The sequence below is a fragment of the Rhyacophila brunnea genome, unplaced genomic scaffold (genome assembly GCF_057557595.1).
Source record: "Rhyacophila brunnea isolate RB1 unplaced genomic scaffold, BYU_Rbru_1.0 scaffold_19, whole genome shotgun sequence".
NCBI classification, from domain to species: Eukaryota; Metazoa; Arthropoda; class Insecta; order Trichoptera; family Rhyacophilidae; genus Rhyacophila; species Rhyacophila brunnea.
This window is the reverse complement of record NW_028232848.1, coordinates 29704390-29720721: the sequence shown is the minus strand read 5'-3', so window position 1 is coordinate 29720721 and position 16332 is coordinate 29704390. Positions and strand designations below refer to the sequence as shown.

General features: G+C 34.7%; 2 protein-coding genes across 5 annotated transcripts in view; one reads left to right on the top strand and one right to left on the bottom strand.

Moving 5' to 3' along the window:
* Positions 1-391: 391 nt before the first annotated feature.
* LOC147072892 (uncharacterized) lies at positions 392-5621 on the top strand. Its single transcript, XM_085946014.1, has 2 exons — positions 392-1653; positions 4918-5621. Exons 1-2 carry the CDS (start codon positions 557-559, stop codon positions 5459-5461), a joined length of 1641 nt encoding a protein of 546 aa, XP_085802140.1. The 5' UTR covers positions 392-556; the 3' UTR covers positions 5462-5621.
* A 5225-nt stretch (positions 5622-10846) lies between these two features.
* Positions 10847-16332, bottom strand: part of LOC147072891 (unconventional myosin-IXb-like) — a 49888-nt gene continuing 44402 nt past the window's right edge. For all 4 annotated transcript variants that reach the window (XM_085946010.1, XM_085946012.1, XM_085946011.1 and 1 more), the window contains 4 exons: positions 16067-16267; positions 15503-15685; positions 14019-14276; positions 10847-13742 (listed from right to left, as the gene is read on the bottom strand). In XM_085946010.1, the coding sequence (XP_085802136.1) occupies positions 13329-13742; positions 14019-14276; positions 15503-15685; positions 16067-16267 (1056 nt within the window). In that variant the 3' untranslated portion in view covers positions 10847-13328. The remainder of the gene's footprint in view (positions 13743-14018; positions 14277-15502; positions 15686-16066; positions 16268-16332) is intronic.

Below are 16332 nucleotides of genomic sequence, written 5' to 3'. Positions count from 1 at the left end.
CCCTAGAGCCTCCACATGATGTCCTGTTGGGCTTGTGATGGGATTGTCGCCAATTGGCGAGGGTGGGACCTCGACAATTTATGACTGGAGCGTTGTAGCCATCGGCAATGCAACCTTCCTCGTGGAGTCACATAGAATGCAAAGTCCCGAACGGGAGACACCTGAATTGTAGGAGCTCCCCTCGGTCGGTAGTCTAGTCGAAGGAATCGACGGTTGAGAAGCTATCGGTACATGGAGATACGCCTGGCTTAGGTCTATTTTTACTTCTTTTTGTTGCGCGTTTGGAAATCAATAAAATATTTTTTTTCACTCAATCTATATATTTATACAAAAAAAAACTAATTTAAGCAACCGGCAACACTGAGATCGCACGTAATGACCATAGATTAATATACTCAAATGTGTCAATTTTATAACCATAGATAATATACTATAACCTTAAAAATATTACAATACTAGCCACCGCGAAGTGCAAACTCAATTTTACAATTATTCATGAATTCATGTGTTGTGAATGTCGCGTAACATCAACACCTCGAGAAACTTCGTGCAGTAAATGATGCCGCAATCAATGCGAAGTTCCAATTTCACACCAGTCCAGTGGTATTCATCAGAAGAATGGAAAAAAGTTTTCAATTTAGTTTTTGAACAAAATGGTGATATTGCCTGCAGAAAGGAAGCGCTACAAATTATTTTAGTGTGGAAGGCTCGTTGCCCAGGTCTCCCATCTGCCATAGAGTCCACTCTAGGATTATTAGAGGTGGAATTGCAGGATGCCGTCAGTACTACGGATAGTGACATGAACAGTCGTCTTTTGAGACTCATGTATTCCTCTGTCATAATGCGATTTATCAACCACACGTTGGACGATTCACAATCCAAACGCTTATCACTTTTTCAGGCAGCTAATCAATTGAAAATCCCTCAATGGGTTGTTAATCTGAGACACGAAACGGCACATGGCCATGATTTACCATCTTTAAGCATTTTAAAGAATGCTTCCAAGTTCGCATTGAACTGGTTATATACAGTATACTGGAATCCTCATAGTTCTAGGATATCAGATGTTGTAACCGAGGAAAACTCATTGGACAACCAATTTGAAAATGATCTGAACGAATTGATCTCTTTGCACAATTTACTCGCTGTGTTAAGTCACCCGTCTTTTCATATTGTAAAACTTTGCGACATTGAAGATATCGAAATGAAGGAGACCATTATCAGTGATTTAAAAATTAAAAATGTTGATAGTAAAAAACGAATAAGCCCCAAGATGAAAATAAATGTGGCCGTGAGAAGTGTTATTAAAAATATAAAAGAATTATTAATCAACTGCAAACGCTCGTGTCAGAAAGATGAAATCTTCGCAAAGATCATGGTCGGCTCTGAATCTCTTTTTTTAACTAGCAACAATGAAATAACTGGCGACATCAATAAACAAAACAAACTTTCGAAGGAATTCACACGCATTTGGGAGCCTTTACTTACTCTTCTCCATTCGCAAGACATGATAACAGCTCTTGTTCGAGAACTCATTAGTATTGTGGAGAACAATGAAGAATCTCCACAAAAACGAATAAAATCAGCTCAATGGGTGAAGGAATTCGCCATTGCTCTGTTCAAAAGCAAACTCATGATGTCTCTTCCACATCTGTAAGTTGTCAATCTTCTATTTTTATTTTTGCAATCGTTATTACCAGAACAATGCGGGTTGTCTAAGTCCTGGATTCTCTTCACCTGTCTCTATTCAAAGTGGTTGCTTTCCAATTTAGTACCCCAAGTGTACAGCAGTCATGGATAGCTTCATCAGCCAGCATAGTTTTGATTTGCTTCTGCGCTCTATTAAATTGCTTGAAATTTTACATACTAGAAATGTGCCACAGGAGGGTAATGGGTTTGGAGCCTTTTTTTCTTGAATTGAAAGTGCCAGTACCTTTTCAAACTGTTCTCATCAATATTATAACAATTTAACGTTGAATATGCGCAAATGCAATTTTTTCTAGTGAGCACAAATTACACAAGGCGAATAATTATTGTTACCATTTATATTCTCGACTTTATTTACATTAAAGCGCGTTGACACGGTCCAAGTACACTTGGACCGAGTGCCATCCAAGCAACAGCTTCATACTAATTATTCCTATCCATGCTACTCGGACCGCGTCCTACTCATCCAAGTTAGCGCTTGGATAGGAATAATTAGTATGAAGATGTATCGTACGAGTGCGCTTGGATGGCACTCGGTCCAAGTGTATTTGGATCGTGCTTTAGCCTGTTGTTATCACTTTCTTTCACTGTGACTGTGTGAGTTACACGTGCGAGTGAAATCGCATGCTTTTCTCGAGAAGCTCGGATGCTTAATGATAAGTATACACATGTTAGCCACGCGCTCTTATAGTTACTAATACATAGATAATATACTACTAATACACACTCGTGGAGCACGTTCAGGTATGCTGCGTTCAGATCGTGCTGCACGCCCCCCACTAGGAATTGCAATACCGACTGATAATACCAATACCGGTATTTCCAATTGAATACCGGTATTCGTGAAAAATATAAAAAACAGAAACCAATAAATATAGATATAAAAATCTTTTTAAAATATTAATAGGTTATAGCAAAAATAAGTACATATGTAACTTTTAAAATAGGGAAAAGTAAGATATTATGGTAGAGATTGATGTTTACAAATACCTATATATTAATATTAATACTATTGACTGAAGGTACTTGATGGAATTTGAATTTAAATTCTAATGGATTCAAGCCCTGTACTATTCCATTTAAGTAACCACTTAAATGGAATAGTACAGAGCTTGAATCCATTAGAACAGGGGGGGGCAAACTGCGGGCCGCATGTGGCCCGCCGGGTATTTTTTTGCGGCCCGCCATCATTAATTGTACTTCTGATTATGAATAACTTTTTTTATAATTTTTTAAAAAATATTGACAATAGATTAAAATTTGAAGAATTTGTTGTTTCGTAAATGTTTTATCTCAGTACATCTTCCTTGCGTCTCGTCTCACACTATGTAACCACTATTTTCTACGTTGAACATCGTGACACATTTAAATACTTTTAACTCCGCGTTGCAAGGAAAAAAAATATATGCCCATGATATGGTAAAAAGATTGAATGATTTCAATTAAAACTCAAGTTATTCCTTCGACAAAATATCGTATAACAACATGGACCACTTTCCAACTTCGAAGTTGCTGAATATACCAGAATATAAATTTGAAGAATATGGTAAAATTATTAAAGCTCTGAATGACGATTTTTCACAAAGATTTGGTGACTTCCGAAAAATTGAGACAAGTTTAGCAATAGTACGCGATCTATTTTCAATAGATATTGATAGTGTACCGACAGAGCTACAACTTGACATTATTGATCTGCAGTGTGACACTGATTTAAGAGAAATCGTCGTTGTGAAGAAATTTCCAAATTTTACAATGCCCTTAATTCATACAAATTCGATCAACTTAAAGATTATGCAAGACAAATGTTCGTTATTTTTGGGTCAACCTATATAATTATGTGAACAAACATTTTCGATCATGAACCTCAATAAAAATTCTTTACGATCAAATATCTCCGATAGTCATTTACAAGCAGTTTTGAGAATATCAACTACAAAATTAACACCTGAATTTAAAAAAATGTACAACAGTTTCATTCTTCTCATTATTTTTTTTTAATGTTTATTTTTCGTGATAATAATAGTGTATATCTAAAAATTCTATTTTACTTGCGGCCCGCCGCTCATTTTGAATACTTGAATTTGGCCCTCCATCCAAAAAGTTTGCCTCCCCCTGCATTAGAACCTACATAATAATATGTAGTTGAATTATTGGCACTTTCTTCTTCAAATGATCTTTCAATAAATTTATTTTATGAAGTGTTCTTGGATGTGTATGTGTCCCACTGGTAATTCCACCTGTTTTATTGCACTTTTTACACATAGCAACTTATTTACTTTTATCCCATAAGTAAAACTAAACACAATATTGCTCATTTTTTGTTTAAAAAAATGATATTTCTCTATTATTCTATAAGCTACTATTGAATAGATAAACATTAAACAATCGGGCACAGGCAAGTCCATTATAGTAGAATTATTATTTCTATTATATTATAATATAAATATTCGCCACTAGGGCTGAGGTTACTAATGATGATACAAACGAACAGTATGCATTTAAGCGCAATTTCAGATACATCTAAAAATGCCTGCGGGTGACATGCGAAAATAATATTTGGGATAAATTTAAAAATTTGGAAAGTAGGCACCTACCTATAATGTAGATATATTTCGTAAATCTGCATGTGTCCTTACTGGTCACCAAGGTCGAAGGAAAACAGAAATAAACGAGGCACGCATAACCCGCCAAAATATTTACAGTCATGTTAAACCTTTTATATTAATTAATACATTTTATATCCACTTTCAATACCGAAAATATCGGCATTATCTGATTTTTAAAACCGGTATTTTGTTATCGAAAAATACTGGGATACCGGTATTGCAATCCCTATCCCCACCACTCCCTCCATCTACATGTCATTCGACTTGCATGAGAAAAATCAAACACCATGCGATTAGCTCGCAGTGACAGGATATATATGGTTAGTGGTCGGCTGAAGAGAGCTATTTGCATGTCTATCGGTGCTTCTGTCTGTATTTTCTGTCAAAACTACTGAAATTCACGCTAATGTGGTATGATTATACTTTAACATTTTTCCGCCCAATAAACCAGGCGTCAAACGTGAGAAATTAGTTAAATTTCAAAATGATTATGGGAAGATTAATATTGCCTTTATTATATTATCCAGTACCTTCGATTTCGTCATCTATCGATAATCGTATAACATTTTCAGTTACTAACAGTCAAATTTTTTTTTTTTTACAGATTCCTAAATAACAACATAAAGAAAAAGCAGCTTTTATCCAGTCTTGTTGAACGTTACCCAAAGCAAAAGCAAGGATTAACATTTTCGTTGACACACCCGGTGCCACAAAGCATATCCAACCCCGAATTCACCAATCAACTTTTCGAGAACTACACTCCTTACTTGGATATTTACCTGGAACCGATGCTTCAACTGCGAGAACCAGGGTTACCAGAAATAGCTATGCAAAAATCACTAGAATTGATTAAAATAATGTCTTCTACTACAATAAATTTTACATGTGAACGAATTTATACATTATACGATATTACAAATCAAAAAGAAGAGATATCTAATGAGCAATCAAAAACTAGATTGACCGATGAAGGCGGTTTAATAGGAAATATGGAAGTAGATCAGTCTATGGACACGCCATCTATGGATCCGCATATTGGCTTGGGAAAATGGCAGAGGGCACCTGCAGAATTCGATTGGGGTAAAAGCCCGATTGGAATTTTACCCTGGCAAATGAATTGTTACACCGTTAATTCACTTTTACCATAGTAAAGAGAATGTAAATCTAGAATCGTTTATTTTATTAGTTATTTTCCTCGTGCAGGTCTACCCGGTTTATGATTTAGGCTGATTTTCCAGTCACGCTGATCATCGCTGCTGACTGCCAGACTCGTTTTAATCTCGTGCCGATCGCCGCCAAGTACAGTCGGCGAAATGCTTGTCAAAATTGTTGCCTTAAAAAAAATGACGACTCATTTTGACTGTACTCATTGTAATGTACGCTCAGCGTAACACTGCAACGCTCACTGGCAGTGAAGGCGTGCGCGTACGGTTGACGCCGACGCTGCTCAGCGCTGAGCAATCAGTTTTATTAGGAAATACTACATCATAATACATATTCGTCGATCATTGTGACTGGAAAATCAACCTTACACCGATTTGAATAATCTATCATATTAACCCATTGGCACCTAAACATGAGAAAGTCTCGTTTTTGAAAAGGTACTCTCACCATATCAGGGGATCTATTGAAAAATTCTGGTATGAAATGTGTTTAGAAAGAAGTTCTCTACAGATTTATTATAATAAATAGCAGGAATTTCTACCAACCAGTATAAAATATTGGATTTTAAAAAATATATAAAAAAAATAGTATTGTATTTTTTAAATATTTTTTTATTTTCAGTTTATGACATCTGTTAAATCCTCTTGCATGAGCGCAAATGCCTAACTTCTATTAAAATTCCATTAACCCATATATATCCCACATGCTCCACACACTTAGAACCAAAAATGGGAATTTTATGATTTCTAATAAGTAATATATTTACGAGCTGTTTGCATTTCTCATAATTTGGTGGTTTCAGTTATAAAATAAATAAGGTATCGATAATTGAAACTTATCTAGCGAGATAATTTTTTGTGTTCTGTGAATTCTGATTTGTAATGGATATGGTTGATTGTTGTATTTTTTATGTTCTTGAAATAAAACAATTCTTTTCAACTGATTGTATTTTCATATTTCTGTATCTTCATATTTCTTTAACATTTGGTAAAATCATAAACATTAGTAAGAGTCTGCAATAGTTACATGATGACTTACAATTTACATAGTAATTAAGTAGATTACAATAATTATTCTTAATGTACACATATTTTACATCATTCGAATGCTCCTATAAGGATCATATCTTGACCGACTCAAGAGGTCCGGTCCGGTATCTAAAAAAATAATTCTCTCAAAAAATTTATCAAATAACGCTGACAGTTCATAGATAATAATAATATATTGTTATGGAAAAATATTGCTGGAACAATATAACCGCGTATAATAGATACAGTTTTCAAGGAAACTTTTCATGCTCGAAACGGTCGAGTGTAACATTATAATCGGAAACGAGAATGTTTACATTTAATCAGTCACTATACAAAAATTAACACCCAATATATAAATCTCAAGGTAAAACTCTTTAAGTAGTACACTATACAAGATCACAATTTTTATTTTTATTTTTGCAGTAACAACACAACATGTCACGTCACTATGACGAAAATATAGAAATGTGCCATCATAATATAATATAATTTACCCTGAAAATACAAAAACGAGCACACTAAAGAACGCTAACACAATTTGGATCGTACAATACAATGTTCCAACAGAATATCATGCACATTCACGAAATAAGGAAATCACAAATCCATGATGCATCCGAGTTTAAATTTACTTTAGTATTTTTTCAAAGACATGCATCACCGATACTTCTCGAGAAGAAGAATCAAATATGTCACGCCTGTGTCTGCACAATATGCGGATGCAGCACTATTGTGAGAAGAAATGGCGTCCGAGAAGTCTGATACCAAAAGTAAATTGAATCTGGCGCATCGTGAACTATTACAACAATGATAAATGCAATGTATTTAAATGTAAAGTAAAATTGGGAAATATTCTCTAAAATAACATTACGTGCCGTAGTAAATATTATTGGCATTTTGAAGCATTATTACATTATCAATAATAATAATATTCTATGTACCGCATTTATAATGCTGACAATGTACTATATTAGACATTGGTGTCTGGTAAATATTCTAATAATATAAGTATTATACGCGAAAGCGACTTAACGATTTTTCGGATAAGATTAAATTAATATAATATTCATTTATAAAAAAAAGATGTACGTAGAACGGAAAACCTGACGACTCTGCGAGTTTAGAATGTTTTCATAAAATGGAATGTGCAAATTTGCTAGACGAAAAAAATATTTTATAATAAATTACAGATCTGGATTATTGACGGATACGACGCGACAAATTAGGTATCTAGTTAATTGATAATAATAATTAAGAAAAATATGGATAATCTAATACTGTACATCGTAAACTATATTTTATCCTTAGCCTACAGTCGATAATTTTATTACGTCTTACTGATAAACAAATGCATAAGTTTGGCTGAAATCAAACACGTGAGAGTTTAAATTAAAGTTTGAAGAGGTAAGTAAGTTTATACAAGAGATATTCCATCTAAAGTTTTGATCCTGGGTTACAGAATGGTTACAGACGACAGATGAAATGAATCAATTGAGTATTTACATAATATGTAGTAAAAGATAACAGAGCGTTCGGAAAGGATATAGAAAAATATCATTTTAGTATATTTACTATATTTACACTACGGTTAATCTAGCCTTAAATTATATTAGTAAAATGAATATACCGATTGCACAATCTTCATTAAGTAAAACATGCAGCCTGTACTAACCGCAAATGGACAGCTCTTATTGCGAACAAGCTCATTTGTAACGACGCTATTAAGCTTCTCACACTCCTACGTATTACATTTAACAACCCGTCACAAATTTTAACAACTAGGGCGGCGAAGAGAAAACACTGCATTCACATTCACCTACACACAAATAGAGGTTACGAACATTACGAAGATGTCATTTTTTGATTGTTAGGCATTCGGAGTAATTGAAAGCTTCGCAATGACAGCGAGGGTTGCGCTTCAGATACGCTCGAGTCCAAAGGCGCCGTGCCGTGTAACATTTGCCAGGATAGAACGAGAGTTTACGCTTTACTCTCGGGTGTCCGCTTACATTTAAATACTTGGCGTTCGGCTCGTGGCTATCGGCACTGTCACGATGAACACCTAACTTGCGCAACAAAACTAATTTAAATTAAATTAATTATTGCAATAACATCCAATTATTTTTTCACATACCTTATACAACAGCGGAACAGACAAAGTGAAATTCAAATAATTTCATTATCAATACGGCGAACACTAGAATTAGACAGAACCGAGTGTGTTATAACCACAAGTTCCAATATTGATGTAATGTACCATAATATCTGTACAATTTTACTATAGTATGGATACATTGAAAATTAAGATTAAAACTCTTCAGTCATATTTGTATGCTGTATTAAATCAAGTCATTGTAAAACTTTTATAAAGGGTAGAACACACCTACTGGAAGATTATACAAAGGATCGCAATAAAATGTCACACATACATAATTCTTTTCGTGATTTGGCTAATTCCCCGTAAAATGAGATTTATTATTACATGCCTACATCGCAACGAGTACCGGCTGGTGATAGCGGTCCCGTTTCAATATTTCATTTTAAATAATTTTCTATATTTAGAAAGATTCTTTAAGTAAAAGATTTTTTTTAAATATACAATATAAAAACAATATTACTTTATACGATCACATAAAAATGGAAGAATACTCACAGATCTGCTATATAAAAATAATTTTATAAACTTACACAAGTTCTATCTATCCCTCCAATTATAAAGTTACGACAGTAGTTATGAAAATATTTTAGATTTCGATGCGAGAAGTAGGATAATAGAGTTGTATAAAATAGAAAAACAGTACAAGTACAAACAGATATCCTCAATGTAACAAATGCAGTAAACGCTTTGTTTAATTCAACGGTTGAATTCAACGGTAGGTACTACTAACTACTATATTATAATAGAGTTAACATTTCATTATAACCTAAAAATAAATTGAAAGAAAACTTAATATCTCCCTTAAGTTTGAAGGCAAGACTGTTAGAGTTAACTTAACACTTATGTTATGTAACAAAATGAGTTTGGATAATGAAATAACTTGACTGAGCACTTATGCATTATCATAACACAGGCTGAGATTACAGATTACATTGCCATACTGCGAAAGTTCAACAGTTACTTATTCACTTCATACAGAAATTCATTAATATTCGAAGCGTTTACTTATTTAAAAATACATACATGTGAAATATTAAATTTAATAACTGATTATTCACTACATATACGTATAATGTCAAATAGAATTTTATTAGAATATATTTCTGTATTTCTGCGCTTTCTTATTTTTGCAGTATGGCGATAATTAATTAATGACACTTATAAAGATAGTCATAAGAAACTTACCATTAAACATTAAATATTAACAGGTCTAGGTCTGCACATCAAAATAAATATTCACATATTTTTCAGTAATTTGTAAACATTGGTCGTTGACAATATTGGCATCAAAGTACAAAAAATCACAAAAATAAGAGTATTTTAGACATTATAGTCAACATCTACAGAGTGTCACCTATAAAATAAATCCTTAACTTCCATAGAATGTGTCTGAACTACTATTCAACTATTCAACCTACATTATATGTCTTTAATAGGATCGAAATCAATAAGGCTCGACAAACTGTCTGATTAAATACTTGATGCAAAACTACGTCCATGAATGGGCAGATTAGTGATTTATTTTTGAAAACTCCACTTCTTCAAACACATTAAAATTATACACGCAAAATTAAATTAACAATACAGGAAGTTGAGCAACTCAAAATTAATGTAATCAGTAGTTTTTACCAAATATATCTTCGGCCACTTATAAACGGCACCTATAAATTTGCTGAACTATTTATTTACGCCAGAAAAAGCGAATCAGCGTTATGTGTATAAGCTTTCAATAGATTCATGTTAGTGATAATTAATAAAATATATTCATCACTTGGCACTCACTGCATATAAAAAATATTTTATAACACATGTTCCACGGTGCACATTATGTATTACTAAGACGTATGTGTACCAAAATTTTATAGCTGAGTTTAATTTATTAATCTTTTACTTGACTCTTCTAAGCGTTTAAGTGGTTTGTATACCTGTATAGATACCCTTCACGTAACCTTGCAATTTGGAATAGATTTTTTGAATTATTTTGAATACTAAAACGTGAGTAAACCAATCGAGTGCCTGGCATTTACTAATACATTGATACGGAGTGCGTATCCACACAAATCCTTGTCACTGTATACAATTGCAAAGTTATGTGAAGGATACTCTACCAGCTACCTGATTAGCAGAAACACCATATGTATACTAAAAACTTATGATAACTATATTAAAATTTAATAATATTAATACATCGCATCGGCGATGGCGAAATATATAATCCATTGAAAACAGATTTATGACAGAATTTGACAGATGGCTACAAATCTCTGGACAAGTATGGAGTTACACCGAAAAGTTAATTTTTAATATTTTTGGATGTGTCAATTTCTTTACGTACTTATCAATCGAAAGCTCGTAATGTGAAGTGAAAGTGTCACAATCAACAAAAGTCGTGTCAACACGTGAAATGCATGTATTCTTTAAAATCTCTTAGCATAACAATATGACCAGTAAAGCTCACCATGTGCGCGAAACATGCGTCATAAAATAGTTTTTATATGTGATAAATGTGTTTTATAAAATACTCGTATGAAAATTTTTAAATGCAGGGTTAAATTCCCATTTAAAATGATCTAATTCAGTATTACATATTACATTCAAACAAAAAATGCATTAAATAATAGGTAAATGCAAGAGTGATAGGAATACACCATCGGTTCCCGACGGTGTATTCATGAGTTCAAAATAAGATTTTATAAAAACTTTTTCAAATTTACTTTTGAATTTGTTATGAACTCTTTACCGACATGCGACAAATTTTATTTAGAATTTTTGAGTAATAAGACAAAAGAGGGAGAAAGCACTGCTCTATATTAGTAAATAATTTTGCAGTCTTGCAACACCGATCACAATAAATAAGCATTTACACTATACACTAAATATACTGATGTATACATCTTGACTTGACGTAACATTAAATACTATTGCCATACCATATAACTAATTGACCTCCGACATGAGCGATAAGTGCCAACGGTCAGTGTCAACGGTTTGTATCTGATACGATTAATTAAATTATGTTTTAGCGAATATTAGCCTTAGAAATTTTGAAAATTACTCCGTGACGATTGCCTCTTGAATTATTAAAGAAATTTTATTATGAACATGGGAAATATGCTGTAAGAAATAAAACAGGAAATTAAAATCATTTCAGATACACTGAGTGAACAGTTTAGTTTGATAACGCCTCCCATACAGGAATGATTTTGATATTGATTCAACTGACAATTTGTATAAATTAGGACTTTTTATAACTATAATGTTGTCTAAAGCGAGAGTTAAATTTAACAATGTTGTACTAGTGTTTTACATTAGTAACGAATTCCTGGCATTAAAAGTAGTCGGTTGACTTTTCTGGCTTCGAAAATATCAATTTACTGCAATGCCTACTCCAGATCAATACATATAATATGTATATATATATCTGTTTGAATATTTTGAAAATCAACACACGTCCGCACCGGCAATCATTTCAGTCTAATTGAATGCAGTTCGAGCAGTCCACATTGTATAAATTTGCGCTGCTTTAACAAAAACAACATTCCACTAGACCACGTGTATTCCGATGAAACCGTAAATAAACTCACTATTTTGTAAATACGCTTACATAATAAATTTTCCATTTATATTGGAATACAACAATTTTTATACAATGCTCATTTGTTCACAGACAGATGTATCTTGGAATAGGCATTAACAACAAAATTATCAAACATATTTCTATGATAGTATGTAACATCAATCTGCACACGTATTTGCAATGAATTCAAATTCATCACATTATGTGGTAGTATTTATAATAATATAGTAACAATTAATTTAGGTGTAAGTATTCTAAATGAAAAATGTTCATATTTTGTACTCCACAAAGTCAATTTGAAATAATAAATTGTTAATAAGGCATGATTGAATGAGTGCCTTAGCATTAATCTATTATAACAAAGAACTGAACACATTTCTGATAAAAACGAAAGCCCATGAATTTATGGTCAAATAAAAAAGTTTCTCTAATTTAAGTGAAGTGATATGACATTGAACAAAATAAATATAAATTTGAGATTAAAATACTGAGCCGCCGATGGATATTAATTTGTTGATGGATAAGTCGAATGCGCCATTCACACGATGAATTTAAATTCCAACTTCTGTGTACAGTATGTGTCAATATTATCATAACATAACAATGTTTTAACTCTAGATAATTAACTAGTACTTTAGCAGAGCATTCTGTACACGGATAATACAGTAATTTGGTATATATATGACCTGGAACAATGAAAGCGGAAGATAGCTTGAATAGGTAAGTTATCACTCTACTGTTAAAATTTCAATATATTCATCCTTTATCGGTTGTCATGTGTCATGTATACGTCTGACGGAATGTCGCGGTCAAGATCGATCGGCGGCTTCAGCCGAGCTATCGAAAGGAAAAATATAGTATGTATCCACTTTCAGATAATTTTGTCTCGTGAGCAAATATCCTCGATAACATTAAAATTCGTACAGAAACTCTCGCATGAAATGACTCATACAGTGCCCTACATGCGATATCGTGTCAGTCTCGAGTGAACTCATGCAGTTTATCCATCATGAGACAATAATATCTTTGTGGATTGCCAACTATATAATAGAGAGAGTTAGTCAACGAATGGGAAAGGAAGAGGGTTAAACCATGATGGGATCATCGGAAGACATCTGCCGCTGCAGGGTAGGGCGCTGGGGTCTACCTTGGAGGCTGCCCTTCCCAGGTGTCTGCGTGAGGTCATCCAGGCTCCCCGATTCTCCATCAAGGTCGGTGGAAAGCAGGTCGTCGTCGGAGGTGGCGCGGGTGAGCGACGGCAGGGCGCTGGTGAGGATGGCCTTCTCCTTTTGAATCTCCTGGATGTGTCCCACGAGTAGCGCCTCTTCCTCGTTGTGAGGAGGCGAGGGGGTATCGGCGGAGGAAGGGGCGCTGCGATTGAGCTGCACAGCCAGCTCTTCAGGCGTGAATACTTTGGAGCAACGCAGGGAGGAGAGGCGGTGGCTAGCCGTGTGTGCTGCCGTGTCCAGAGTGGCTATGTCCGCTAGGGTCGCTTTCACCTGTTCAATTATTACTATTTTAATAAATGTGTCACGATGAAAATTACTATTTAATTGAACTCACAGCTGGAATAATAGCGTTACCCCGGTAACTCGCATGTGGTTAAATTACACATCATTATCCAATCTATTTAGCCATTCAAAATTGTTTCAATATTCTATCAGCAGATGATGGAATTATGCTTAAAGTAGGTGTGGAACAACTCTCTCTTCTCAAGACCTTAAATGAGATCTATACAATTAATGTGACCACCGTGCACGTCAGTGTCGACTTACCATTTTGAGTCGTTCACTAAGAATGGCTTCCACACAGGTGGTCTGGTTGGCGATGTGGTGTAGGCTGACTTGGGCGGGGAGTGACTTGTTGGTCCTGAGGATGCAGGGCGCGAACACGATGGCCAGCGCCCCCGTGCTCATCCGGTTGGCCTGCTCCTGTTGCGCTACCCTGGCCAGGTGGAATGTCAGCCTCTCCATCAGGTCGAAGTTGGGCTTGGGGAGTTTCTTCAGAATAGCGAACAATGTCGCTACTCGGTCCTGGAAATTCATTAAATTCGTTGACTTCAACTGCCGGATTAAAAACAAGACGGCAGGTATGCTGCACACTCTGAATTCACACAATAACCTAATGTGTAATATTCTAACGTATAATAACCTAACATTTATTATCCAAATCGTGGCCCCCACAAGGGGGGGGGGGCTGAAAGGGCTCTAGCCTGGGGGCCGGGCATAGAGAGTGCCTGGCGTGGGAGGTTGACCAGTTAAGTGAGATAAACACACACCAGAAATTTGCTCTGATAGTAAAAAAAAGTCGCCTGCGCTGTTTTACTTAGGAATGTTAACATTTAAAATAAAAAAAAAAAAAAGGGGGGGGGAGGAAAGTGATGCAATTCGATGTGATATATAATTAAATAATAATATTTCACGTGTAGAAATTTATTTTAATTATTTTTATTGTTTCCTGACTACCACAAAAGATGGTCACGATGCTTTATAATTGAATGCCGAGTGCGCCGACAACTCAATAATTCATTTGGGTTTATATAATACGAAAAATCGCCAAAAATACAAGAACGCCCTTAATTTTATCTTGCAGAACCCTGGGGGGTTCCATTGAGGATACCATTTAGGGAACACTTAAGTGTAGGTACAGTATCACACTGCCCTTAACCTTAATGATAGCTATGGGAGCCCGCAAAACAACCTGGCCTGGAGGCCCGCTTCAGGAAGTGGGGGCCATGATCCAAATAATAACACAAGATGAATTAACCAACTCTACCTGGTTCACGAATAATAAAAAGGCTTGTACTAGTTCAGTTTGAAGATAAATAAAATGCACTCGCTAAAAGTTTAAATGCATATTATGTACTTCAAACTTTCTTTGATTATTGTTTCTAAGTAATAAAATGCCATAAATGCTTGAAAATACAGTATGGATTGTTATCATTAACATGACTTTCTTAATCCTTTAAATATAATTAATATGTACATACATTCATACATCACCATGTTAATCCTTAGATATATTCTGCTGAATCCATGAACTTGCCCAATGTGAATAATTACTATTCAATTCCATATATGGATGACTGATCTCTTAGGCAATCATTTCAGGATGGTATCATTCTCATTTTCACTCATCATCACTTTCATATATTGAGGCTCCGTATAGCGGATAAGGATTTTTACAACATCGATAAACAGTGTATAGATGTGTTCTATTTCAGTGTTTTGGGAAATAATATCGAATAAAAAATACTCACTTGAGGATCAGTCAAACTGGCAGCCATTATGAAATCGTCGTAACAGTCGAATGTCAACAGTGGTTCGGGCATCTCTCTAAAGAATCCTTTCAGCACGGAAGCCAACACGTGGACTGGATACGTCTCCAACAGATTCACCGTATCATCGGGCGCTTCATCTAGCAGAGCTTTTAATTCTTTCATCTGAAAGTGGAGATTATGGAACAATGTTATTATTATTACACTATGGTTTACAGATTTGAGATGACTCGGTCACTTAAATATTCAATATTGTGAAATAAGTAATATTTGTCTTCTTTTTCAAACATCATAATAATTATACTTAATCCTTACAGCACAAACGCCACATCTGTTGTGTCCTGATTAGGGGGCCATTATGTGGTAATTAAAAAGTAATTAAATGCTCCGCAGTGAATCGGTTAATGAGGAAGTCAATATCTACAGATGTATTTAAGCACAATGAATTTTAAATTAACCTTACAAAAAATATTGGTAAATCTCAAGTGGTATGACCACCATAAATGAATGGCTGACTTGATTAGGAATACATATGGCAAATCTCACCCTAGAGCTGACACCACTTTTCCTGTAGATTCCCTCAGTGTACAAGCCGTATAATTCAATGGTGGTGACCAGCCTGTCCACCACGGTGGGAACCTTCCCATCTCCCGTCGACAATTTGTACAGTGGCACTCCGAACACCCTGCCTGTGCCTGTGCTTCCCCCTACCACCAGCATTGAATTGTCTTTCCTGCACTGTGCCACCTGATGACATAAAACGAGCCTCATAAATATATATTTAAAAAAAATATTATGCAGTCGAGTGAAAG